The following is a 25,629-nucleotide window of genomic DNA, read 5'->3' on the forward strand; positions in this document are numbered from 1 at the left end:
ACTAGGCACCCCAACTGGAAATAGGGACCTGAGCGCAACAACAGCACTCTGCAATTCCCAGCATCCTGATCCTACATACATTTGTGGGTGTGGAACACAGCCGTAGTGACTAGTACAGTGGTACCTCGGGTTAAGTACTTAATTCATTCCGGAGGCCCGTTCTCAACCTGAAGCACCACTTTAGCTAATGGGGCCTCCTGCTGCTGCCACGCCGCTGGAGCACAATTTCTGTTCTCATCCTGAAGCAAAGTTCTTAACCCGTGGTACTATTTCTGGGTTAGCGGAGTCTGTAACCTGAAGCGTCTGTAACCCGAGATACCACTGTATTTCTGGGTTAGCAGAGTCTGTAACCTGAAGCGTATGTAACCCGAGGTACCACTGTACTAGCCACTGTTAGCCTTATCCCCCAATGGAGTCACCACATCCTCTTCTAAAGCCATCTAAGTTGGTGGCCGTGGCCCCACTCCCCACCTTTCTCTCCCTTGCCCTGCCTGCAGCCCCCCTGCCCTCCCCAACCTCCCCTCTGCTGCCTGTTCTGCAAATAGCTCGCCTCCTCACCCTAACCCACGGAGAGCCACAAGAGAGGCGCATCTTCCTCGCTTGCTTGCTTGCTTGCTTGCCTGCCTGCCTACCTAATCTGGGCTCCCAGCCTCAGCGAGTGATCTGCATTGAGAATCGCTCTGCGATTCCCTCTCTCCTCTCTCTCTTTTTTTGCAGAGAGATGCAGCTGGTGCAACAACAGAAGATGCCAGACCTCCTTGCTGGCTCCTGCGGTTGCTAAAGGGGTGGGGTGGGGTGAAGAGGGGCACCGCGTAGCAATCTCTACAGGAAAGAGAGGGGCGCAGCAGGTTCTGCAGAGGAGGAGGGGCTCGCTCTCGCGTGGACCATCCTGCACATCTGCCCCCTCCCTCTCCAGGTCTCGTGCATCCGAGGGGCGTTTGCAGCTGGCTCCAGCCCTCTCCTCCCTTCCAGGTGCAAGGCTCATGCAGCGGCTAAGGTAAGCGGCGGTGGGTGGGTGAGAATGATGGGCGTGCGGGAGGGGGGACTGGGGAATTTCCGGCATGCAAGGTCTAATGGGGGGTATGAAGGGAAAACAAAACAAAAAAAGAGGTAATGTCCTCTTTGCACCTTTCCTATTTGCGTCTCTCTCTACACCCCAAGGAAAATTCCCCTTTCCGTTGCTTCCTGCTTCTCATGCTGAATTGCATACTTTCCGTTTTTCCAACTCCCTTTTCGACACTTGATCTCTCCGATGCAAAGCCTCCTCCCTCTCCCCTAATCCGATTTGCACGCGGAACCTGTTGAGGATCACTCTGGTGTTTGCATTCCGCTGGAATTGAGTTTCACTCTCTTTTTTTAATATAGTCAGTTTTTTGCAGTGATATGAACAGATGTGTCTGGGACTAGGTCCCGTTGCATGCAATAGGACCTGCTTCTGAGTAGACGTAGGATTGCGCAGTTAGCTGGGCATCTTCCTTGTTGGAGCTGATCCACACTTACCTTTTGCCTCGCTCTCTCCGGGCACAGATCCGCGATTTAAAACTCCGTATCCCATCCCTCCCCCTTTTTTTGCTCCCATTCCTTGCTCCTAAGGAAATGTCAGCACAGCGATTCGAATTGAAGCGTAATTCCTGTTCAAAATACCTTTTTCCCTATTTCCCCCTGCCCTCTGCCATTTCCAAATTTAGTCATGCTGGAGCCTGCATGCAAACTATGCAACTCTCTTTTCCTAAGAAAAGAGAAGAAAAAGACAGGTATTCCTCCCTTTCCCCCACCAGCTCAGATATCTTCCTTGATCTTCCACTCTCTATTCCCGCCACCTAAATTGACGCTGCCTGTGTTCCTATACTAAATGCATCTCTCTCACATACCTCTCAAATCTTCCATCCTACTCCTATTTCCAAACAAATCTGCCCCATTGACACTGATGACATTTTACTGCAGGCATGTGTTTTAGGGCACGCTAGACATGCATTGCTCCACTGCCATTTTCCATGCGCCGGGTACCAAATGAGTCCTGAGTGACTGTGCAATCACCGATTTAGAATTTTAAATAGATTCCCCTCTGGATTTGCCCTTTGGGGGTGGGAAGGTGGATCTCACAAGTGGTGTTTAAAAACAACAACATGTTGCCATTGATTCATCTGCAATAATACCTATTTGTACAATATTAAGTCCACCTCCCAAAGTATTATTCCCCTTTCCCTCTTTAATACTCGCTTGCTACGCTGAAAGTGTGAGATTTAGGGGAGCAATAGGGGAGAATTGCTCTCTGCTTCCAAACCAGAGGTATTCCAGAGGTTGTTGAAGTCCCATTCTCTCCAGCCAGCATGGCCATGGTCAGGGCTGATGGGAGTTGTAGTCCAACCACATCTGGAGGGCCCCAAATTGGGGACGGCGGACATTCTAAAACTTGCAGGCCTGTGCAACTTACTCATCAAACTCAATAGTATAAAGGTAAAGGGACCCCTGACCATTAGGTCCAGTCGTGGCCGACTCTGGGGTTGCGGCACTCATCTCGCTTTACTAGCCGAGGGAGCCAGCGTACAGCTTCCGGGTCATGTGGCCAGCATGACTAAGCCACTTCTGGCGAACCAGAGCAGCGCACGGAAACGCCATTTACCTTCCCACTGGAGTGGTACCTATTTATCTACTTGCACCTTGACGTGCTTTCGAACTGCTAGGTTGGCAGGAGCAGGGACCGAGCAACGGGGGTTTGAACCACCGACCTTCTGATCAGGAAGTCCTAGGCTCTGTGGTTTAACCCACAGCGCCACCCACGTCCCTTCTCAATAGTATAGGGCAGTACAGTATATAAATTCAATTAATAATAATAATAATAATAGGATTGTCTTGCAATTCAACATGCACATGGCTGCAGTTGCAAAGATTGGTCCATAGGAGTCAACTCCTAGGGGTCTTCAGCCCCTCAAATAAAATATTTGAGGGGGCCGCCCCCTCAAAGTTGATGGCCATTGCCGTTCAAATGGTGTGTGCGCACCACATCATGTGATTGATTATGTGGGACTGGGCTTACCTCCCCCCAAAATATTTTATTCAAGTTGGCACCCCTTCACCCCTTGAGTGGAACAGCTGCCCCTGCAGGAAAGACTTGCCCCCCCTCACAAATTCACAGTGGGCTGCCCTTATAGCAGGGATAGGGTATCTTCTGGTATTGTGGGACTCCAACTCCCATCCACTCCACCAAGCATAGCCACAGGTCAAGGATGATGTTGTAGTCCAGCAACATCTGGTGAGCCACCCCTGCTCCATTGGGACAAACCACAATGTCACAGCCGTGGGGCAAGCATTTGAATTCTCTGGGTCTCTTAACCAGACAAGATGTTGCGCAAAGCAGGGGGAGATTGGGATGAAACAGAGGGGGGCAAATCCAGAAATTAGGTTGGTGTTGTAGCCATGAGGTTAGTTTGGAGCCTTGGGGGGGGGGTTGCAGGCTGGAAAAGGCTTTCCCAGGTGCAACAGAATTGTAGAGTTGGAAGGGACCCCAAGGGTCATCTAGTCCAACCCTCTGCAATGCCAGAATCTCAACTGAAGTATCCATGATAGACTGTTATCTAATGCCTGCTTAAAAACTTCCAAGGAAGGACTGTCCACAACCTCACAAGGAAGACCTTTCCACTGTTCAACGGCTCTTACTGTCAGAAAGTTTTTCTGTATGCTTAGTCAGAAACTCCTTTCTTGTAACTTGAAGCCATTTGTTTGAGTCCTACCCTCCAGAGCAGGAAAAAACAAGTTTGTTTCCTCTTCCATGTGACCACTTTCCCCAAACTAGTGGCAGAGAGGGGGAAAGATATATTGAGGGATCAGGTTAAATGTCCACCTAGCCTAGCCATCTGCTTCCAACAAAGGACAGCTGTGTGCCTCTGATGCAGCCTAGGATGGCATTAGCCTGTTTTGCTGTTGCATCACACTGTTGACTTATGTTAAGCTTGCGGTGCACTGTGACCCAAAAATCCTTTTACATGTGCTGCTAGTAAGCCAGATGTCCCCCATCTTATATTGTGCATCTGGTTAGTCTGGCTTAAGTGCAGAACCTTACATTTGTCCCTATTGAAATTCATTTTGTTAGCTTAGGCCCAGTTCTCCAATCTGTTAAAGTCATTTTGAATTATGATTCTGTCTTCTGCAGCATTAGTTACCCTTCTCAGTTTGGTGTCATCTGCAAATCTGATGAGCATCCCCTCAACTCCTTCATCCAAATCATTCATAAAGACGTTGAACAACAATGGGCCCAGGAGAGAACCCTGAGGCACCCCACTGGTCACTTTTTCCCAGGATAACAAGGAACCATTAATGAATACTCTTTGGGGCACCTGGTGTCATCCAGATGTTTTCTGACTGAGCCTCAGCCAATTAGGCCAATGGTCGGGGATGATGGGAACTGTAGTCCAGGGTTTCCCAAACTTGGGACTACCACTCCCATCATCCCTCACTAGCAGGACCAGTGGTCAGGGATGATGGGAATTGTAGTCCAAAACAGCCAGCAACCCAAGTTTTGGAAATCCCGACTGCAGTCTTAACAACATTTGGAGAGCCACAGGTTACCTGCCCCTGCAGGAAAGACTTGCCCCCCCAAATATGGTTGTGCTTTCACATTAAAAGAAGCAGCAACATATCAAAATATATAGAAATATGTACATTTACAAATGGCACTGGGCAGGAGGCAGAATATAGTTACTGTCAGGTTCATTGTTCCTGATTTATATGACTAATTGTAAGGGGGGGTGTTAAATGCAGTGCAAAGTTAAACAGCATGATGGACAGTCCCAGGTGACGGACGGGTGGAAATCAGATGAGTAAAGCTCAATTTCCCTGACAGTTATTAACTGATAAATGCATGCTAGCTGCCCGCTGGTTGCAGGAAGTCCAGATGTCAAATAGGGTTGCCAACTTATGGAGGGCAGGCAGCCTGATGTGCTTTTCTGCCATTAATGGCAACCTGATGAGCAGAAGCTAGCAGCTCTTTACAAATATGTGCAGATCAAGCATTAAGGATAGTATAAGATGGATAGCTCAGTTGGTTAGAGCATGGTGCTGATAATGCCAAGGTTGTAGGTTTGATCCCTGTATGGGACAACTGCATATTCCTGCATTGCAAGGGGGTTGGACTAGATGATCGTTAGGGTCCCTTCCAACTCTACAATTGTATAATTCTATGGGCCACAACCAAAGATCCACCTAGAGTAGCTTTCCAATCTGTTGTCCTCCATTCAAAACATCTGGAGGGCACCTGGTTGGTGAACATTATGGTTCCAACAATGATCTGCTGAAGCTCACAAACAGTACATGGAGGTGAAGAATGAACACATTGACTACCTCCTGCACCTGGTACTTAAAAGATATAGTGCACCTATCTATGGAGGTTCAGTGTAGCTGTCACAGGTAATTGGAGCTGATATAACCATCACACACTCTATCGTTAGTGGTATTTAATAAGAATTCACAGGGAGACATTTAATAAGAAGTCACAAAGGCAGTGATCTCCCCTCTCCTTTTATAGCAATATTTATTAGTTTCTTAAATAAATCTGCATTATTTTGTGCTTGCAAAGGTTTGTGTCTGGGAGAGTATGACGTTCTTGCTTGTGTTACTCAGGCAAGAGATGAAAGTTTGGTGTTGTTTAGATGTGATTCTTGATTGCTGCCTGTAGGAGTAATTGCATTGCAATTGCTTCGAGGTGGAATCAATTTCCCCAAATTGAGATTTTAATGGGAAGCTCACAAACGGCTGTTATGTCATGTGGTTTAAGGAGGCTTAGGGTTGCATTTATTCAAGGCGCAGGTCTTTTTCTTGCCCCCAACCCCCACCCCCACAAGCAGACCAGGGAGAGCAGTGCCATCTACTGGGAACCAATGAACCTCAAACTGTATTTAAGCTTAGGAAGAAAGCAACCACTTGTAATTTTAAAACAGTGAACAAGCCACATAATTGATTTGACTTCTCTTCAAATGTAGTCAACATGCTGGTGCTTTTTTTGTGGGGTGAGGACTGTGTTTGACCAGAAGTCACATCAACTCTTTGTTCAGAAAAAAAATACAAACCAGACAAACCAGTGTCTGATGGGGACCTGGGAAGCCCGGGTTCAAATCTCCAGCCAGCCATGAAACTCACTGGGTGACCTTTGGCCAATCACTGTTTCTTAGCCTAACCTACCTCACAGGGTGGTTGTGAGGATAAAATTGAAGACCATGTATATTTCCTTAAGCTCCTTGGAAGGGACATGGGGTATCAATGTAATGATGAATACAACCAGCTTTTTGTTAGACCGTGGCTAACTCGATAATCTTTGGCATTCATTTAAAGAAGGGATGGCGAACTGTGGCCTTCCAGATGTTGTTCTGCTCTAAATTTCCTCAGCCACAACCAGCATGGCCAATGGTGAGGGATGGAAGCAGCTGGAGTCCAAGAACTTAGGGAATGAGGCAGGTTCTCCACCTCTGAGTTAAAGCAACTTTGCATTAGATTGCCAGCTTCTTACTGGACCTGGGTTCCTGTGCTGTTACCAGCAGCTAAGCATGAATGAATTAGCCAGTGGCGGTGCTTATCTCTACGTCGTGAAAAAGTTCGCTGGTTGATTTCAGCAAATCAAAGCTGACGCTAAAGGCACGGGAGCAGGCCAGGCTGCATTTTTTCTAGTCAGTTGAGAACCATAAATTTTATTTTGTGAACCGCCCTGAGATCTTCTGATGCAGATCAAATAAATAAATAAGAATTCTGAATGAGAGTTCCAACTTCCAGACCTCGTTGCCTCAACACCCAGATCCTAAATACACTTTGGTTATAGTGTCAAGCTCTGCGTGTCTTAATGGAGCATGCAGGCCTTTGAGTTGCCGTTTAAAATCTTTGGAGAAGAAGAAGAAGAGTTTGGATTTGACATCCCGCTTTATCACTACCCTAAGGAGTCTCAAAGCACACTGAATGTTTGTCCCATGAAATTATCCTGCCTTTCCTCTTTGTGAGAGAGCCTTTGCCATTTTTCTGGGGGAGTTTTGGGAAACCCCGAAACTGGAATCTGACCATTTGGCCCTGGAGAGCAGCGTTCATTTCTCATCATTACACTCATATGATTGATTCTGTAAGAAGAGGCTTTTTCAACTGCCACATTTTAAATCTTTGGGTTTTCTGGGTTGTTTTACAGCTGAAAAATCCTCTAGGTTTGTAACACAGTGGGATACATTTTCTTCATAGCCTCCCCTTCCGGTTCCACGCACCAATGATGCCCAGTTGTTTATTAGAGGTTTGCTGAGATGTGAAATGTGTAAAAATGGGAGGGTATTGTTTAGGACTGGCTCTGAGGGGGGAATGGTAGAGAGGGGGGTGCACGGCAGACTGCTCCCTACAGAGAACAAAATATACAGAGGGAGAGTCCCAGCCAACCCTCTGATGAACGGTTTAGAATAAAGCCTGCGATGTGTGAAGTTTATATCTCGTTTTGTAACGGCGGGTCTCCCGCAGGAGGCAAGTGCAGTGCCCGCCGCCAAGCTGTGTTGACAAGGAAGGCTTTGTTCTGTTGCAAATATCTCTCTGCCCTGTCAGGGAGGAGGTTGGTGAAGGGGCCACTGTCCCTCGGCTACTGGCCAGGACGGCATGCTCTGCCTCTACAATCAGCATAACATTATTTGCCTGGGAGTAGCAGGAGGGGAGAGTCGCTGTTGCTTGCTGCTTGCTGTTGTTCTGCTTGCTGCCTTCCCAAAGGCATTGCTGGACTAGATGGGCCTAGATCCAGCAGGCTCTCCTCCTGCCCTTTTATGTGTGGTTGGGTCTTGCTGAGGAGGTGTGGGCAAGGAAAGGCTTAAGATCATAAAAGGAGCCTGTTATGTACTGAGTTGAATAGGATCCAAATTGTAGCAGTCTGATTGGTCATAGAACAATAGGATTCAGAATGCAGCAGTCTGATTGGTCCGCAGGAGTCACCCAATCCAACTCCAAGTGGAAATGAATCCGCAACCTGATTGGCCTACAGGAGAAACCCGGAATTAGCCAATCACGTATTGTGTAAATAATGTATATAAAGCAGACAGTTAGGGGAAACATCCCCATTCCTCATTACTATGAGCTGAATAAAGAGCATGAAATCCACACTCGACTCCGAGTATATTTCAGAGCCCTAATGGATCAGGCCAATGGTCCATCTAACCCAAAGTTGGGTTTCCAGCTGATTTTCGACTACAGTTCCCATCATCCCTGACCACTGGTCCTGCTAGCTAGGGATGATGGGAGTTGTAGTCTGACAACAGCTGGAGACCCAAGTTTGATGTAGCCAGACGTGGTGTCCTTGCAGTGGCCAGTCAGGTAGAAGCCTATGGGAAGCCTCCAAGCAGAACCTGAGAGCAACAGCAAGTCTCCCCCTGGTGATTCCCACCAACTGATATTCAGAGGCATACTGCCTTCAAACACACAGGGTTATGGCCTAGCCATTGTGGCTAGTAGCCACTGGCAGCCTTATCCTCCATGAGCTTGTCTAACCCTCTTTGTAAAGGCATTGTTGCCCCAAGAGTTGCCGGTCTGTATCTTGTGCCACATTAAAAGGTAAAGGTAAAGGGACCCCTGACCATTAAGTCCAGTCACAGATGACTCTGAGGTTGCTGCGCTCATCGCGCTCTAGTGGCTGAGGGAGCCGGTGTTTTGTCCACAAACAGCTTCCGGGTCATGTGGCCAGCATGACTAGCTGCTTCTGGCGAACCAGAGCAGCGCACGGAAACGCCATTTACCTTCCCACCGGAGTGGTACCTATTTATCTACTTGCACTTTGACGTGCTTTCGAACTGCTAGGTGGGCAGGAGCAGGGACCAAACAACGGGAGCTCACCCTGTCACGGTGATTCCAACTGCCGACCTTCTGATTGGCAAACCCTAGGCTCTGTGGTTTAGACCACAGTGCCACCCACATCTGTGCCACATTAATAACACTCAATTACTGTGATTTTAAAAAGCATGGCAATACTTGGCATGGCAATCCATGGCAAAACAGTAGGGAAGGCTATGGTTGGGTGACCTGGATCCGCCAGCTTGGCTTGCTATCCAGGCACAGGCTGTTGATGGACAACTGCACAGCCCCCTTCACTCTTCATTATTCCTTATCTATAAACGGGCCTTGGGCAGACAACGCCTTCAGATAGAAGACTCCTCTGACAGCCTTTCAAACAGAGGACTGCCCTCTGTAAAACAGGCCACATGGCCCCCCGGCTGTTAATGACACCTTGACCCTTGCATTTGTTTTCCAACACAAGGATGATAAAAGTAAGGTGTCGGTGCCAAAACTTTCTTCTGCCCCATTTTTAATGGCATTAGGCTGTTATGATCCACCCAGTTGAGGCAATGCACCCTCCCGAATATCCAGTGCTGAGAATAAACTCCTAGAGATGACTGACACTTCCGTGCCCTGCCTTAAGAGTTTCTCAGAGGCACACAGCTGTCCTCTGTTGGAAGCAGAGGGCTGGGTGGACATTCAGTCTGATCCCCCAATATCTCTTTTCTCCATGTTGACATATTAACATGTCCCCTCTCAGCAAGTAGTTTGACTGAAGCAGACTTCTGGGGAAAGCAGACTTCTGGCAAATCTTGCAGCCAGCTCTTCCCTCTTGGTCCTGGGTGTGTGTGCTGGCGATGCTGATGAAACCAAACAGCCAGGGCCAGATTTGGCTCGGAGGCCTCTGCACAGGAACCTAGGAAGCTGCCTTCTACTCAGCCCAGCTCTGGGGGAAACCTTTGACCCTCCAGATGTCATCAAACTACAACTCCCCATCACCCCTGACCATTAGCCATGCTTGCTAGAGCTGATGGGAGTTGTAGTTTAGCAATACCAAAGGTTTCCCCACTGGTGACTTAGTCCAGCTAGGTCAATGCCATCTACACTGACTGGCAGCTGCTCTCCAGGGCTTCAGGCTGGGGGCATTCCTAGGTCTACCTGGAGATGCCAGGGATGGAATCTGGGACCTTCTGCATGCAAAGCAGATGCTCTCCCTATCTGCTGCAACCCCATGCCAATTAATCTGCCTTGGCCTGAATCAGGCCATTGGTCTATCTAGCTCAGTACTGGCAGCACAGACTGGCAGCAGATCTCCAGCCAGGGGCCACTCGCAGCCCTACCCAGATAGACGCTGGGGATCCAACCTGAGACCTTCTGCATGCAAAGCAGATGCTCTACCCCTGCTGCGCCACAGCCCTTCCCCAGAGCTGCCCTCCTTCTCCTCTTGCTTCCTTTGGAAGGGGTGTTGGAGAGAGAGGCGGGGGGGGGGAGCCTTCTCTGTCTCTAGATGGAGTGCTGGAATCCAGCTGTAACACATCTCTCCTCTCTCCCAACCCCCCTTCTTCACGTTGGCTCTGTAACCGGATACGTGCCTTGACTACGCGGGCGGGACCAGGCCTCTGAGTGGCCAGGCCCTGCCAGCAAGGAGCAAGACTTTACGCATTGGAAGGGAGCGCGCGGTGATTGATGGCTGGGGCTGTTTTCCAGGGAGAACGAGGCGGGTGGAATTCGGTGCGCGCTGCTCACTTCTTGCCCGGGCGCTTGGAGTTCCCCGCTCAGAGCCAGGCTCCGGTTTCCCCCTCCTCTCTGTGTCCTGCTGGTGCTGGTGTTTTATTTTTTATTTTCCCCTCCATGCCTCCTCTCCTGTTCAGTTGAGTTCTTTCCCCGCTCCTCCCTCCTTCTTACCTTTCTCTTTCTTTTTCCCTCTCTCCTTTTGCAAACCAAAACTCTTCTTCTAGGGAGAGGCTAGTGGTTAGAGCTGAAGCTGGATGGATGGGTATGGGGAAAGGGGCAAGCGGCCAAGCCCTTGGACTGATCCAGACCCTCTTTCTCTCTCTCTGCGTCTTCCCAACAGGTAAGGAGCACCGGCTCCCCCGCTTTTTTCTGTTTTGCTTTAAAAAAAAAATCTTTGTGGGGGGGGGAACCAGCTTTCCAAGAACTGCCTTTTGGGTTTCTCTCCCACCCTCCCTCAAGCCCCCAATCTGTGGGCCTCCCATTTGCTCTCATTTCACAGCACTTAGCCACATGTTGGAAAACCTGGTGGTGTTCAGGCACCCAGCCTGAATCGATCAGAGGCACACCAGACCCACCTCTTTGCAAATTTCTTTTGCTTCGCATCGGTTAGCCTAGAGACTTTCATCCGCCTCATCAAGATGCCTTTTTTGCTCAGCATAACTGAGAAGGCAGATGGATCGGGGGGAGGGTTGTAGCTGGGCTTCAGAGCTAACAAAAGGCACCGAGAAAGTTTCCCCGTCCCATAGGTTCTCCGTCCCCAGAGTATTTTACTTGAGTGCCCATGTGAGAATTGCGCGTCTCTGCGACAGAGAAGCAGAAGGGGATCCCTGACTACTACCTTACTCTTCCGTTAAAGGCTTTAGCGATGGCTGTGAGATCGAGAGAAAGCATTTGTACTCCTCATGAGTGAAAGATAAAAAAACACACCATTTGGCACCTTGTTTCTTATGTTTGTTTGTTTTGCAAATGTTGACTTATAGACTTTTAAAAGCCAGAGGGATGGTGAGAAGGATATTTTCAGGTGATTTTGGTTGGGAAAGTTCTTGAACCAAATGTTTACATGTGCATGTCTGGAATATATGTGTGTACCTAAATCTGATGGTGTTGTTCAGCTGTGTTATACCTGTGATGTAGAATAAACCAGATCCAAGACTGGGGTCCCAGATAGGCAAGGAATGAACCTCTTGACACATTTTTCTTCCTCTCTTTCTTTCTGGGACATGTTGGCAGATGCATTGATCTTGCTCAAACCTGCCACTTGTTGCTAAGTTGGAAACCTTTGCTGAATGCAAATATCTACTCAATATTTCAAAGCAAGAAAAAAAGAGGGGGGGCTGCCCGCTTTGAGGGGGATACACTGGCAGGTTTTTTATCGCCTCTTTATTATTATTGACCTGTAGCCTGACTTATTTGCTGTTGCAAATTTGCTTGTTTTCTCTAGTAGCCAGAGTTAAGCTTTTCTCTGCTAACATTTGGGTCTACCTCCTTCGCTCCCCTCCTCTCCATCGTCCCCCCCTTTTTTTAATCCCATGGTTTGTTTTTACGGTGTCAGAAAAAGGAGCGGGTTTTCAGAATCACAGCTGAAAACGCCATCTGTTTCCAATGAATCCCCCTATTGGCTTTTCCACCGTGTTTCTGCCGGATTCTTGCTTGCAAATTCCTTCAAGCTATGAAAGCTTGTTTTTGTTGGGGGAGGGGAAAGTAACTTCACACAGGGAGAGTTGTTCCCTTCCAAAAACTCTCCAGTTTCTTTACCTCGAAGGTTCTCCCCCCCCCTTTTCGTTGAGGCAAGTGGTGGGGGGCGCAGAGAGCAGAAGGAATTATTAATTGCTCTAGGGCTTGGAGCTCCTGATATAACTGCCATTTGTGCGTATATTGATTTATTGCAAAACTCTTCTTTGCAAAGTGTGAAGTGATTGGATGGGGGGGAGGGAAGTATCCTTTAAAACACACACACACAAGCAACACCCTGACTATTTGGTGTTTGTCTTGGTTGACCATGTAGCAAAAAAATCTCTCCTCTTTCTCCCCCCACCCCACTTCAAATCCATTCCAAGCCTTCACACACTGAAGCAATTCCGATGAAATGCTTTGGAAAAACTGGAGAGAGCTGGGTTCCGCAGCCTTGGAATTGCCTTTCCAAGTGTGTGCACAAGCCAGCCCTCCCCTTCATGCAGATTTGCTGGGAAGGTGCTATCTGATCTGAGATATTATTGAATTCTTTCCCTGAGAAACGTGCTGGAGCCGGAGATCACCTTGCAAGAAGGAACTTGATCTTCGATCTGGGATGTGCAGCAGATTGTGTGCGATTCGTTATTATTCACCCCTGCGGCAATTAAGCTGTATTAATCACGATTGGCTCTGGGGCCTCCCTTTGTCAGTAGTCTGTGTTGGTTGGGAGTTGGGGTGGGAATGACGACTAGGGGGTTTGTGTTACCCTACAAGGATGGTGTAGGATTCAGTTGTCTTGCTCCTAGTGACTGACACATAGACACAGCTTCTTAATACAGTAGTTCTGAAATAGTACATTGCAAAATTGCACTGGTTTCAGAAGAGAATTAGCCAAATTCATGGGGGGAAAGGCTTCTAGCCGTCATGGCTATGTTCTAACCATGTAATTGGGACCGTTGCTGTTGCAAACTGAGTCCTTCTTGCAGTCTTCTCTTTGGGGTGTCTGGCTGGCCACTGTAAGAACAGGACTAGATGGGCTGCCCGCCTGACCCAGCAGCCAGACTCTCCTTATATTCCTAGCTGACAGAGTGTTGTGCTCGGCAGTGGCTGGTCTGGGTTCAAATCCTGATCAGTTAGAAGTTCACTTAAGTAGCCAGGCTCCACTCCTAGCTTGGGAACAGCTGTTTAGTGGGGGAAGTTTTATGCAGGCCTTCCTTTTGGTGAAAACGGCCTCTGCTGTGCTTCCCTTCTCAGAAGATATAAAAGGAGAAAGGAAAGTGGGGAGTGTTGTTGGCCCAGTTCTGTCACATCTCTGAAAGGTTGAGAGTGGAGAACTGGCCCTGTTCTGCTCCTGCTTTGAGAGCACATCAGAAAGAAGAAAGCTTTTAAACACACACACACACAGAGAGAGAGAGAGAGAGAGAGAGAGAGAGAGAGAGAGAGAGACAGAGAGATTTTCTTGGTGACTCTAAAATCATTTCTCAAAGGAGTCTGTTGGGCACAACAAAGAATTGTAAAGCACTTTTGTGAGGCATTCATGCCATATATTTAAAGAACTATGATAACACTTAATGGTTTCCAACACACCTCAAAGAATTATGGGAGTTGGAGTTTGCTAAGGGTGCTAAGAGTTGTTAGAAAGTTGCTATTCCTCTCATAGAGCTACAATTTTTAGAGCAGTTTTTACAGGAATGGTAGTTCTTTGAGGGGGAATAGGGACCTCCTGACAACTCTCTGCACTCTTAAGCTACAGCTCCCAGAATTCTTTGAGGGAAGCCATGGTTGTTTAAAGTAGCACCACAATGTTTATAATGCATGTTGTGAATATGGGCATAGTTTTCTTTAAAAAATTGTAAATTATAGCAAAAAAGGAAAACTTTTGCATAAAAGAAATAACAAGAAAACAAAGTGCCAAAATCATATGTAATATAAGATCCGGCAGAAGACAAAACAATTACAATGTTTTCTGTGCAACCTGGCACTTCCTTAAACTAAGGAGTTCACATACAGACTTGCCAAATGGAAAAAAAATGAAGGAACGAAGAGTTAACAACATTATTTCCCTTCGTTCCCAATTAGTAGTTCAACAGAAACGTACCTGAACATATTTTCACAAAATTCACCCCTTGCAATAAGCAGGCGAGGCCATATGGCTGCAGACTTCTTTATTGGTAGATAAAAGAAAAAGTCATGTCCTATGACCAAAAAAAAACTCACAAACCAAACACCAGTCTCTTACAGCTCTGGCTACTTTCAACTTTGGGGTAGAAGTTTTCTAGAAGAGCAGTTTGCCAGACTTTTGAATAGTGGTAATCTAAGTTATCTGAATCAAATTTCTTCCAGGGTTTTGCCACAGTTCCTCTTGCTGACGTTAACAGGTGTGAAATGGGTTCTTTATTCTTTAGGTCCCTGTCCACATCTATATGTGTGGTGTGAATGTGGCCATACTGAGCCCTTCTGCTTCCAAGTACTCTCCTGATGATTTGAGACTGCTGGGCTGAGGATGATGGGAGGACAGCAGGTTGGGGGAGGCTGGTCCATAGAGTGTCAGCGGTGGCCTTGATGGATCTGCAATCTGACTTGGCCAGCGCATGACGCACAGCCCTTATTTGTTGATTGATTTTTGTTGATTGATTTAAACATTTACAAATCATACTTTCCTGTACAATACCACAAGGCAGTTATGCAGACACAGTATTTCAATAAAAATGTCAGACGTTTCTGTGAGACCTGACTGGCGCACACTCTCCAATTCTCCAAGGCCTGTTTGAATAATACACATGACTCACAGATTGCATGGGGGTTATATTCTGGGTACTGTGCATAAAAGCTGAAATCACTTATAGCCAGAACAACACCAGAACTTCTATCCCGTCCCCCGCCCCGGCGCAACCATCCCTAGCTTTCCCATGCAAAGTGAACAGCTTTTAAGCTTTCTGCTGTGTGTGTGTGTGTTGAATTTGTGTGATTTCAGCTGGCCGCCCACCAAATGCGTAAACCTGAAATTGTGCTTGTTAAATGCATGTAAGTTGCGAGTTACCTGTCTTTAGAAGATGTCTAAAAGCGAGCAGGGATGGCTCCTTCCAAACTTGTATTGGTAAGGAGTTCCACAAGGCAGTACAGTGGTGCCTCGCAAGACGAAATTAATTCGTTCCGCGAGTTGTGTCGTCTAGCGATTTTTTCGTCTTGCGGAGTGCGGATTCGCTGGGTATTAACGGCTTTAAGAAAAAGGAAGCAAACTCGCAAGACGTTTTCGTCTTGCAAAGCAAGCCCATAGGGAAAATCGTCTTGCGAAGCAACGCAAAAAACGAAAAACCCTTTCGTCTTGCGCGTTTTTCGTCTTGCGAGGCATTCGTCTTGCGAGGTACCACTGTACTTGCCACACTATAAACTTCGGGTGAACTACTGGGCCCAGTTCAAGGTGTTAGTGGTGTCATAGAAAGCCCTATATAGTTTGGGATCCAAGTACCTAAAAGAGCACCTTCTTCAATATCAGCCCTGTGACTGGCAGGTCATGTTGGTGATGCCACCACTAGGGGCTGTAAAGTTGGCGCTGACCTGTGGCAGGGCCTTTTTGGTGGTGGTTCCCTGGTTGCGGAATGCCCTCCCTTCTAAGTTGCACCTGTCTCCATCATTAGTTACTTTCAGAAGGAATTTGAAAATGTTCCTGTTTACCCAGGTGGCTGAAGAATACCGTTCTTGGCAACCCTAAGATTGGATGAAATAATGTTTTTAACTGGCTTCAGAATGTTTCGAATCGTAACTGCTCTTAGATGTCATTGTTTTTGGAAGGTTTAAGCTGTTTTTGAAGGGTTTTGTTTATAAATCGTGTATCCGTTTGCCGTCCGGGGCTCCTTTGGGAGGAAGGGCAAGATATATATCCAAGGAATAAGAAATAAAGAATTTACCACTGGAAGTGCCCCATCAGAAGACCTCAGCGGTGGAGGTGAAGGATAAGAAACCAGGCAATCATTAGGGTGCTTTGAGCCTGTGCTGTTTAGAGCTTTGTGAATTAACAAAAGAATATTGAGCCTGGCCTGGCAGCAAAACTGCAACACCCATGCAGCGTAAACCTTTTCGCAGTGACGTGATCCTGGGGAGGTCTTCATCCTTGAGTATGGGGGGGGGGTGTGCATAAATATGTCACTGAGACTGGAATTACTGGCCTGGAGGACGGACAGGTTGTGGAGGAGAGGTGGCATTAACCGGGAGAGCATCTGTTGCCTTGGATGAGCTGCGTGGGCAGGGTTTTGGGAAGGGAGACGTAGGAGCCAAAAACCACAGGAGGGTGCTGCAAAATTGGGGTTGTGGTACATGAAGGCGAGAGGCTGGAAGCGGGACTGAGGCCCTGGCGCAGCTCGCTTGGCTTGGAGGAGCTGGATTTGCTCTCACTCGTCAGCTTAATGAGCGCCGGGCCCCGGCTCCTTTCACTGGGACTCAGATTTGCTCGTAAAATAGTTTTAAAGGCTCTGCAACCTGCAATTGTCAAATATCGTAATTAAGAATGGAAATCCCGTAACAGTGCCATTTTAAAAAAAAAAATGATAATAAAAAAGAACAACCCAGCCTAGAGTAAATGTTAGCACAGCTTTGCATCCATTTTGAACAGAAAAGGACAGAAGAGAACTATAGACCATGGGTAGGCAAACTAAGGCCCGGGGGCCGGATGCGGCCCAATCGCCTTCTAAATCTGGCCCACGGACAGTCCAGGAATCAGCATGTTTTTACATGAGTAGAATGTGCCCTTTTATTTAAAATGCATCTCTGGGTTATTTTGTGGGGCCTGCCTGGTGTTTTTACATGAGTAGAATGTGTGCTTTTAATTAAAAAGTATCTCTGGGTTATTTGGGGGACATAGGAATTAGTTCATTTCCCCCCCAAAAATATAGTCTGCCCCCCACAAAGGTCTGAGGGACAGTGGATCTGCCCTCTGCTGAAAAAGTTTGCTGACCCCTGCTAGACGGTCCTTGGCATCTCCGTGTCGGACTGGAAGAGACCCCTTGCATGAATCCTTGGCATGCTGCTGCCAGTCAGTGTAGACAGTACTGAGCTAGATGGACCAACGATCTGACTCGGTAGAAGCCAGCTTCCTATGATCACATTCGGGAAGGTACTGTCCGTTTAACCAGGGCTTCCACAGGGCGTGTTGGTGTCATTGCGGTGGAATTGAATTCCAAGGCAGATGTGTTTTCTTGGGTGACGTCACAGGGTTGTTAGCACAGAAAGTGCTAGTTGGCTACTCTTATAGAGCAGTGGCAAGCAACTTTTATGTCCCCGAGGGCCAAATGCAGTAGTGGTTGGGAAGTCAGGGGCCGCTTGCCAGAGGGCTACGTAACTACAAAGGCTCATTCGCATGTATGCATCCACATGTACACACACGTGTGATTGCGATGGGGAGGAAGTTGTGTGTGGGACTGACTCTCTCCTCACAACCACAAGCATGGGAGCTATACAGTGGTACCTCGGGTTACAGGCGCTTCAGGTTACAGACTCCACTAACCCAGAAATAGTACCTTGGGTTAAGAACCTTGCTTCAGGATGAGAACAGAAATCGTGCTCTGGTGGCAGTGGGAGGCCCCATTAGCTAAAGTTAGCTTTCAGGTTAAGAAAGTTTCAATTTAAGAACGGACCTCCAGAACGAATTAAGTTCTTAACCCGAGGTACTACTGTATAGGGATGTAGGGAGTCGGACAATTGGTTCAGCAGCTCTCCAGGGTTTCAAGCAAGGTTCTCTCCCAGCCCTCCCTGGAGATGGTGGGGATTGAACCTGAGACCTTCTGCTTGCAAGGCAGATGCTCTACCACTGAGCTATGGCCCTTCTGTACTGCCAGGCAGTAAAATTTGATGGGGGTAATTTGGCAGTGGGAAGTGAACCTCAGGATTGCACAGGTGGAATATGCCAAAGGACCTCCCTACCTGATCTGTCTCCTACTGTTTCTAGCCTTTTTGAAAGCTTGCAAGCCAGAGCAGATAGCCGAGGGCTAGTGCCTCGAGTAACAGAGCTTCTATTTAACAATCGCTGCTAGTAATAATAGCGATAAGGGCTGCCATGCTGAATGAGATCAAAGGAAAAGTGACAGCTTTATATTCTTGCCTTGCAGGGGGTTGGACTGGATGATCCTCAGGGTCCCTTCCAACTCTACAATTCTATGATCCTATCATACCTGATGCCCACTGTGGTTTCCAACAAAAAAGCCAGGTAGATGACAGCGACAAAGTTGTGCATAAAGACATCCATAATAGCCTTCCTTGTCCCTTGTCCCTTGTTAACCGCTAGTTCACACTTATTTGATGTGTTTACTTATCATTTACAGTTGTACCTCGGGTTAAGAACTTAATTCGTTCTGGAGGTCCGTTCTTAACCTGAAACTGTTCTTAACCTGAAGCACCACTTTAGCTAATGGGGCCTCCTGCTGCCGCTGCGCGGCCGGAGCATGATTTCTGTTCTCATCCTGAAGCAAAGTTCTTAACCCGAGATACTATTTCTGGGTTAGCGGAGTCTGTAACCTGAAGCGTATGTAACCTGAAGCGTATGTAACCTGAAGCGTATGTAACCCGAGGTACCACTGTATACCCCAACCTTCAAATTACAGTTATGCTCCCAGAGCAGCTAACAGAGCAGTATGAAATAACAATAATAATTTATTGTTATTTAACAACAACAACAAAAACCAAACAAAAACAAACAAACAAATAACGTACAATGATGATGGTGATTTATTCACTTTGTTACCCACCCTTTGCCGTAAGGTCCCAATGTGGGTTACGGCAATTTAAGATGCAATACTGAAGCAGTCTAAAACAAAGGTCTAAAGCAAGTTGTGGTTCACAATTAGTTCTTTATTCATGTGGTCCACAGTGTGTGTGTGTGTGTGTGTGTGTGTGTCTGTAAAAACCAGAATTAAAAAGCATACAGTATCTAACACAGCACATAACAGTTGCTACAACAGGCATGCAAATTATTAAGTGGTCCACCAAGAACCTCCGTGATTTTCGAGTGGTCCGTAGTTTGAAAGCCGCTGAGCTAAAACCAACCACAGTCCCAGGAACAGGGTGCATCGAAACTAACACTGCAATACAGCAATCCTGGTACAGTTGGATGCATTCTGACTTAACACAGCCAACAAAGAAAACTAAACTAAACTAAAGCAACAACAGCCCATTCAAATGGATGACAAAATCAAATTGCTCTTAAGAGTTAAAAAATAATTAAATGCTTACGTTAGCTGTTCTTATAAGCCTGGGAAAACGGAAGTGTTTTTTGCCTGGCTCCTCAGTTAGGTGTGGAGGAGCTTACATTTCTCCGCCTGAGGGCTGTATTGTCCTCTGGGGCAATCTTGGGAGGGGGGGGCACGTGCCAGCGGTGGGTGGGGCCACAAATATGAATCTTACCTTTGTACAGTAGGGCTATTTTCCGCACATGCTCACACACCCCTCATCTGGGCAAGCGTGGGGCATTATCAGGGTTCAAGGGCGCATTCCAGTTCCTCACCACTAACCTAAAGTGATAGCAAGGAAGTCTTCTTGGGGAGAGCACTTCCAAGGCATGGAGTCACCACGAAAAATGTTCTGCTTCTGTCCCAGAGAAATGGCTCCTTCTGGGCAGTGTGCTCTCTGATGTGGCGTAAGGGTGGGTGCAAAGATATAGTGTAAGAAACCCAGGGCTGCCAGCAAAACGGGGGTCCTGGGTCAAGGTCCTCCACCCCAACAGATTATGCATGGTGAGGGCAGGGGGAAGTGTATACCGTATTTTTTGCTCTATAAGACTCACTTTTTCCCTCCTAAAAAGTAAGGGGAAATGTGTGTGCATCTTATGGAGCGAATGCAGGCTGCACAGCTATCCCAGAAGCCAAAACAGCAAGAAGGATTGCTGCTTTCACTGTGTAGTGATCCCTCTTGCTGTTCTGGCTTCTGAGATTCAGAATTTTTTTTTTCATGTTTTCCTCCTCCAAAAACTTGTGGTCTGGTGCGTCTTATAGAGCGAAAAATACGGTAAATAAATTCAGGGTGGAGAAAAGGAAGGACTTCATTATATTACTTATGGAAGTGACTGCCAGGAGTTTTGATGATGGCCACTGGCTGAGATGACTTTGGTAGGGGATTCTCAAATGCAGGGAAAAGACTTGACCTATCAGTGACTATTAGGCAAACCTCCAGTTTCAGATGCAGTATACCCCTGGAAACCACATGGAAGAGGATCTTTGTCTTCATCTGTTTTTAGGCTTCATAGAAGCACCCAAGCCCTCTTCAATGCGTGTTGCTTGTGTGTGTTTATATCCCACATTTTCATAAAGGCACAGCAAGGTGGTAAGCAACATGCAGGATTATAATAAAATCAGTTAAACATCAATAAAACACCAGTGAACACTGTTTAGTTGAAAAGAAAGGAAACAAAGCACTGTGAAGGCCTGTCTAAATAATAAAGTTTTCAGAAGACATCTAAAAGAAGGCAGGGAGAAGCTGCTGAGGGTCTGCACAGGGCAGTGCTTGCCACAATAAAAACTCACTCCCAAGGTCAACCAAACCTCAGGGGCCTCATGGGTATCTCCAGAAGTTATCCTAGATATCCTACAATCATAGAGTTCGAAGTGACCCTGAGGATCAAGTCCAATGTCCTGCAAGGCAGGAATATGCAGTTGTCCCATATGGGGATCAAACCTGCAACCTTGGCGTTATCAGCACCACAGTCTATCCAAGTGAGCTATCCAGTGCCCCATTGGAGAGTCTCAGTGATCAAGGTGGAGCTTGAAGGATCAGATGGTCTTTAAGGTACTTTGGGCCCAAGTTGTCAAGGCCTTTGTGAATGAACCCAAGAACTGGCCTGGTAGCAAATAGGCAAGCAGTGCAGCAGAGGAGTTACGTGACTGCCAGTATCCTGCTCCTGTGAGCGGCCTGGTCACTTTCATTCTGTCCTAGCTGCAGCTTCATCCCCAGACAATGTGGGTTACAGCCATCAAGTCTTGAGGTTACCAGTGCATGGAGCACTGTGGTCTGGCTTGTTGTGGTCCAGTGTGTTAAGCCAGCCTGCAAGGGGTGACTGGGTGGAGAAGCTCACTTGCTCTGCCTCAGCAACCCCAGTTGCCATTCTCACTGTTCTCCGCCAATTGGAGAGCGGCAGTCTGAAGGATGGAGCCTTCTCTGCCAGGGGAACATGAACCTCCGCAGGTACAGGAGGCAAGCAGGCAGAGCTAGTGCGCTTGTTCCCAGAACTACAACTCTGCACACCAACAGAATGCCTCAGGAGTGAGGATGGCCCTGGGTGGCTGGGTAGATAGGTTCAACTGCCAAATCAAAACCCCAGTCCACATAAAACTGAAACGCAGCTATCCTTGGAAATTTCTGCTTCTCTAAATGTTGCAATGCCACTTTCAAGCGAAAAAAGGAGGTACAAAAAAGCACATGTTGTGGGAAGGTGTGCATGGGAGAATATGCATGTTTGTGAAAATACCATGCATTATATTAGAGAATCGTAGAGTCTTAAAATCACAGAATCATAGAGTTGGAAGGGATCGCATCGAGTCCAACTCCCTGCAATGCAGGAATCTTTGCCCAACGAATGCACTATAAAAATGCACGATATTAGGTGCGAAAAAATGTGTGCATTGGGAATGCAGAGGGAAACATATGCCTTTTCATTCGGAAAAAAATATGTTACAAACTGATGAAGAAGAGGTGAACGGGAAAAATGAGAAAGTGAGAGAAACCAACATGGACAGATTTTCCCCTCCCTATTGAGAAGGGCTTTGTGTGAGAACAGGACTCTGGGCGATGCTGGATGATCTGATCTGATGTAGTAACAGCTGCCTGGCTTGCTGTCCTCCTACTCACAGCTTCCCTGTCAGTGATAGCCACAGATAAGAAGACGAGACAAGCCTTGCAGGATCAGGCCAATGACCCATCTAGCTCAGCATCCTGTTCTCCCGCTGGCTGACCTGATACCTGTGGTTAAGCCCACGGACAACCGCCCTCTGCCCACCTGAGATTCCAAGCAACCAGCATTCGGAGGCAATAACGCCTCCAACTGTGGAGGTAGAACGTAGCCATCTTGACTAATAGGTGGTGTCAGGAGAGGAGGAGAAGGGAAGGGCTATGAGAGGAACAGGGGGACAGAGAGGGGACCCAGACATGGTCCTAGACGCAAGCTTTGGATGTGCACTTGAAAGGAAAACCATCTTCAAATCAAGGTTGTAAATCGCCAGTTGCTGTGGCTATTTAAGAATCAGCTCTGAAGGGATCCAGTTCTCCTTCTTTCTTGGTCACAGCATCTGGGCAGGTGTGACGATCGGCTAAAAACTGCGGCCTAGTAACTTGCGTAGGTTATTGGCATGGATATTTGGCTGATGAATGCTGCTGACACATTCTCTTAACACATGAAGCCCTCCTTAAAAGTGCACTTTTTCCCACACCAACCTCTCCGCTTCCAGATGAGCTCTTGCTTAGACAACTAGATCTTGCAATAATACTTCAGCACTTCTGAAAGATGTTCCAGTGAGTTTCTAAGGGAGTGGGGACAGGAAGGCAGTTTTGCAGAGCGGGGACATCAGCAGAAACCCATTTCCTGCAAACGATTTGCCTCTCGATTTTGCTGAGAAGCCCAAGTTGTTGTGCTGTGCCAGACACCCATTTTTATTCTTCTTTTTTAATCTTCAGCTCTTGATCCTTTATACCCCACCCTTCACTGGAATCAACACCTCCGCCTGAGAATGCTGCAATGTTTTGGCAGTGATCTGTTGTATGCATTTGTTTTTGTTGAGAGTTATGTGCCTGGGGCTCTTTTCCTGTACTCCTTTGGGATTGCATGTGTGCAAGGCAGAGCAAACGTGTGTGTGTGTGTGTGTGCGCGCGCGCGCATTGAGTTGAGCTGAACAATCCAAAAGCATGAGTTCCCACAATGAAGCATCTTCCTGCCAATAATTTCATGGTGGAGGCAAGCTGAAGCCTCTTGAAGACCCTGGAGCTGGAGTGAAATATGCAGGTGTTATTTATATGCAAAATCTCCGCCATAATGCAATATTGTTTACTGCAAGAATCCAATAGAGTCTGCACCGTTTGTCTACACATGGAGGCGCCCAGAGTAGAGAACAGTTTTTTTATTTAAAAAAATCGTTTTATTTTAACTTGCATCCCACCTGATTTTCAGAAGAAACTCGAGGCGTCTAACAAATCCAGACATCATAACAAAATTAAAATATATATTGCAATCCCTGCTTCCAAACCCTGTCATAACATCAAAGAATCAACTTTAAAAAACAAAGCCAAAACTATAGTAGCAATTCTATAAAGGGCAATCAGGATTAAAACATAGGAACAGAAAATGAAAAACCTTTACCTTTATTAGTTGCCTAAAATACTATATTGGTGGGTCCTCCTGATATACCTGAGTTGGCACAGGGTAGGCACTACTGTGAGAAAAAAGGGGTCTTACTGTGAAAGGTTTTGCCATCACAGCAGCTGTTTCTCCTGGTTTTGCCAACCTGGTGCCCTCCAGATGTTTTGGACTAGAGCTCCGATCAGCCCCAGGCAGCACATAAACCAATCTTTGCCAGGCCTGGGGCATTTCCAAGTGGCCTTTTTATCTGCTCTGATTTGTTTTTGGTGGAGAATAGAAAACAATGGCTGTATAGCAAGCACGCATCCTGATTTGTTTGCACAGAGATTAGATGACATTGCATCAGTAAAGGTGTTGCCCCACACTTTCTGGTAACTTTCCTTATCGCAAAAAAAATCCAGTCTTTGGAGGGAAGCAAATTCATTGTGCAAGACCTCCCATTCAGCTGTAATTGTGCAACCTGACGTTGCTGGTATGTGATTGAATCTTGCCTGAAAATTGGGACTGTCTTGAAGTGCCCCTTGTTGCTTTCTAGCTGCTAAGGGAAGATTGTGGGGGGGGGGACCCTCTTTTAAAATGTTTTACTATATCAGCCATGGGCATGGTGGTGCCATTCAGGCCTGTAATGTAAAAAAGGGAAAAATCATTTTTTCAAGCTCAGGTTTATGATTTCACTTCCTATAAACACTCCTTTTCCAAAGGCTTTGAAGTTTATCTTTTGCAGTTTTTTGGGGGGGGAGGTATTCCTCCCTGCCTATGAGGGTGCCTTGCTTTGATTGTTGGCTCTCTGTTTATGCCAGGGTTTCGCAAACTTGAATCTTCAAGCTTTGGACTCCAGCTTCAAACTTTGGACTGCAACTCCCATCATCCCTAGCAAGCAGGAACAGTGGTCAGGGATGATAGGAATTGTAGTCCCAAAACAGAGTGAGGAAAAGTTGGAAGTGAGATGCTGTGTTCTAGAGGAACCATGTTCTGGTCCTTAGGAACCAAATCCCAGGGGCCATGGGGGCTTCGGCCCCCACAATAAAGTATTTGAGGGGGCTGGGCCTTTGGGGGTGAAGTCAGACTGTTTGAAGGTTACAGCGCCTGCTGCGGTTGTGGAGACCGATGCAGGAGAGACATGTTTAGTTTCAGCTGGGGCAGACGAAGGCGTCCAGTTGTGCTGCTACAGATGCACTACGGTGTTTCTTCTCTCTGCACTCCTCCCCACCATCATTCCTTCTCTGGTCATTGCTGTGGATACACAACCTGACTATCTCTCTTGTCTGCAACCACAGGGTGAGGTTGATGTTGCCAACCTTCTTCTCAAATTTGCATACTGTTTAACGGGCCTGATCCCTGAAGCTGGCTCCCCGTAGAGCACATCCTTGCAGAACATCTCTTTAGTTTTTAAAGGAATTAAAAAAAATCTAACTAACTTGGGTTTAAGTGAGGAAGGATATTCAGCTCCTTAGAGCGCAGGTGAGGCACTCTCTGTAGCCAGGTCTTGAGACTTTCCTCAGACTATATTCCTTACCAGCCCTCTGCCCACTTTCGCTTCTGGTCCATGATGCCCAGTTGTCCACATGGGAATGTGTCACTCAGGCTGGGAAAACCAGCCCCGCTGTAAGAGGAAAGGCAGGAAGGATGCAAATGGCAAGAACATTGTGGAATCCCAGCCCTAAAATCTTCCAGGTGCCCCCCTGCCTCCGAAAAAGATTCTTTCCTCTCTGCACCCTGCAACCTCTGCTCCATTACACAATAAAAATTGCCATGTAAGGAATGTTGGCTCTCTTTTCACCCCCTCCGCTACTTTCACGCCTCTCCCTCTGCTCTTGAAATCTGACCCGATTCCTTTGCACGTGGTGGTAACTTTATTGGCCTGTATTGGAGTCCTCCTTTTCTTTTTCACCCAAAAGATTTCGCAGATTTCATTGTCTCTCTTCCTTCAGCCAACCCCTTAGCTAGGGTCTCTGGGGGTCTTCCCACCCTTCCCCCAGTCTCTTTCCCCCCTTCAAATCAGTTTTATGGGACCCTTTCCCCCTGCTCCCTGATTTTTTGTCATGCAAACAAGCCTGTGATAATCGCCCTATTCTTTGGCAAAGGTCTTCAGCTCAATGATTAGCAGTTCAAAGGCTCAGAAGCTT

At 47.1% G+C, this 25,629-nt stretch overlaps 1 protein-coding gene across 2 annotated transcripts in view; it reads left to right on the plus strand.

The window, feature by feature from the left end:
• Positions 1-796: 796 nt before the first annotated feature.
• Positions 797-25,629, plus strand: part of RGMA (repulsive guidance molecule BMP co-receptor a) — a 32,306-nt gene continuing 7,473 nt past the window's right edge. Inside the window, exons 1-2 of one of the 2 annotated variants that reach the window (XM_053364419.1) lie at positions 797-997; positions 10,728-10,843. In XM_053364419.1, the coding sequence (XP_053220394.1) occupies positions 984-997; positions 10,728-10,843 (130 nt within the window). In that variant the 5' untranslated portion in view covers positions 797-983. The remainder of the gene's footprint in view (positions 998-10,727; positions 10,844-25,629) is intronic. The other variant, XM_053364420.1, reaches the window with a different exon arrangement.

Source organism: Podarcis raffonei, chromosome 14 (genome assembly GCF_027172205.1).
Source record: "Podarcis raffonei isolate rPodRaf1 chromosome 14, rPodRaf1.pri, whole genome shotgun sequence".
Lineage (NCBI taxonomy): Eukaryota > Metazoa > Chordata > Lepidosauria > Squamata > Lacertidae > Podarcis > Podarcis raffonei.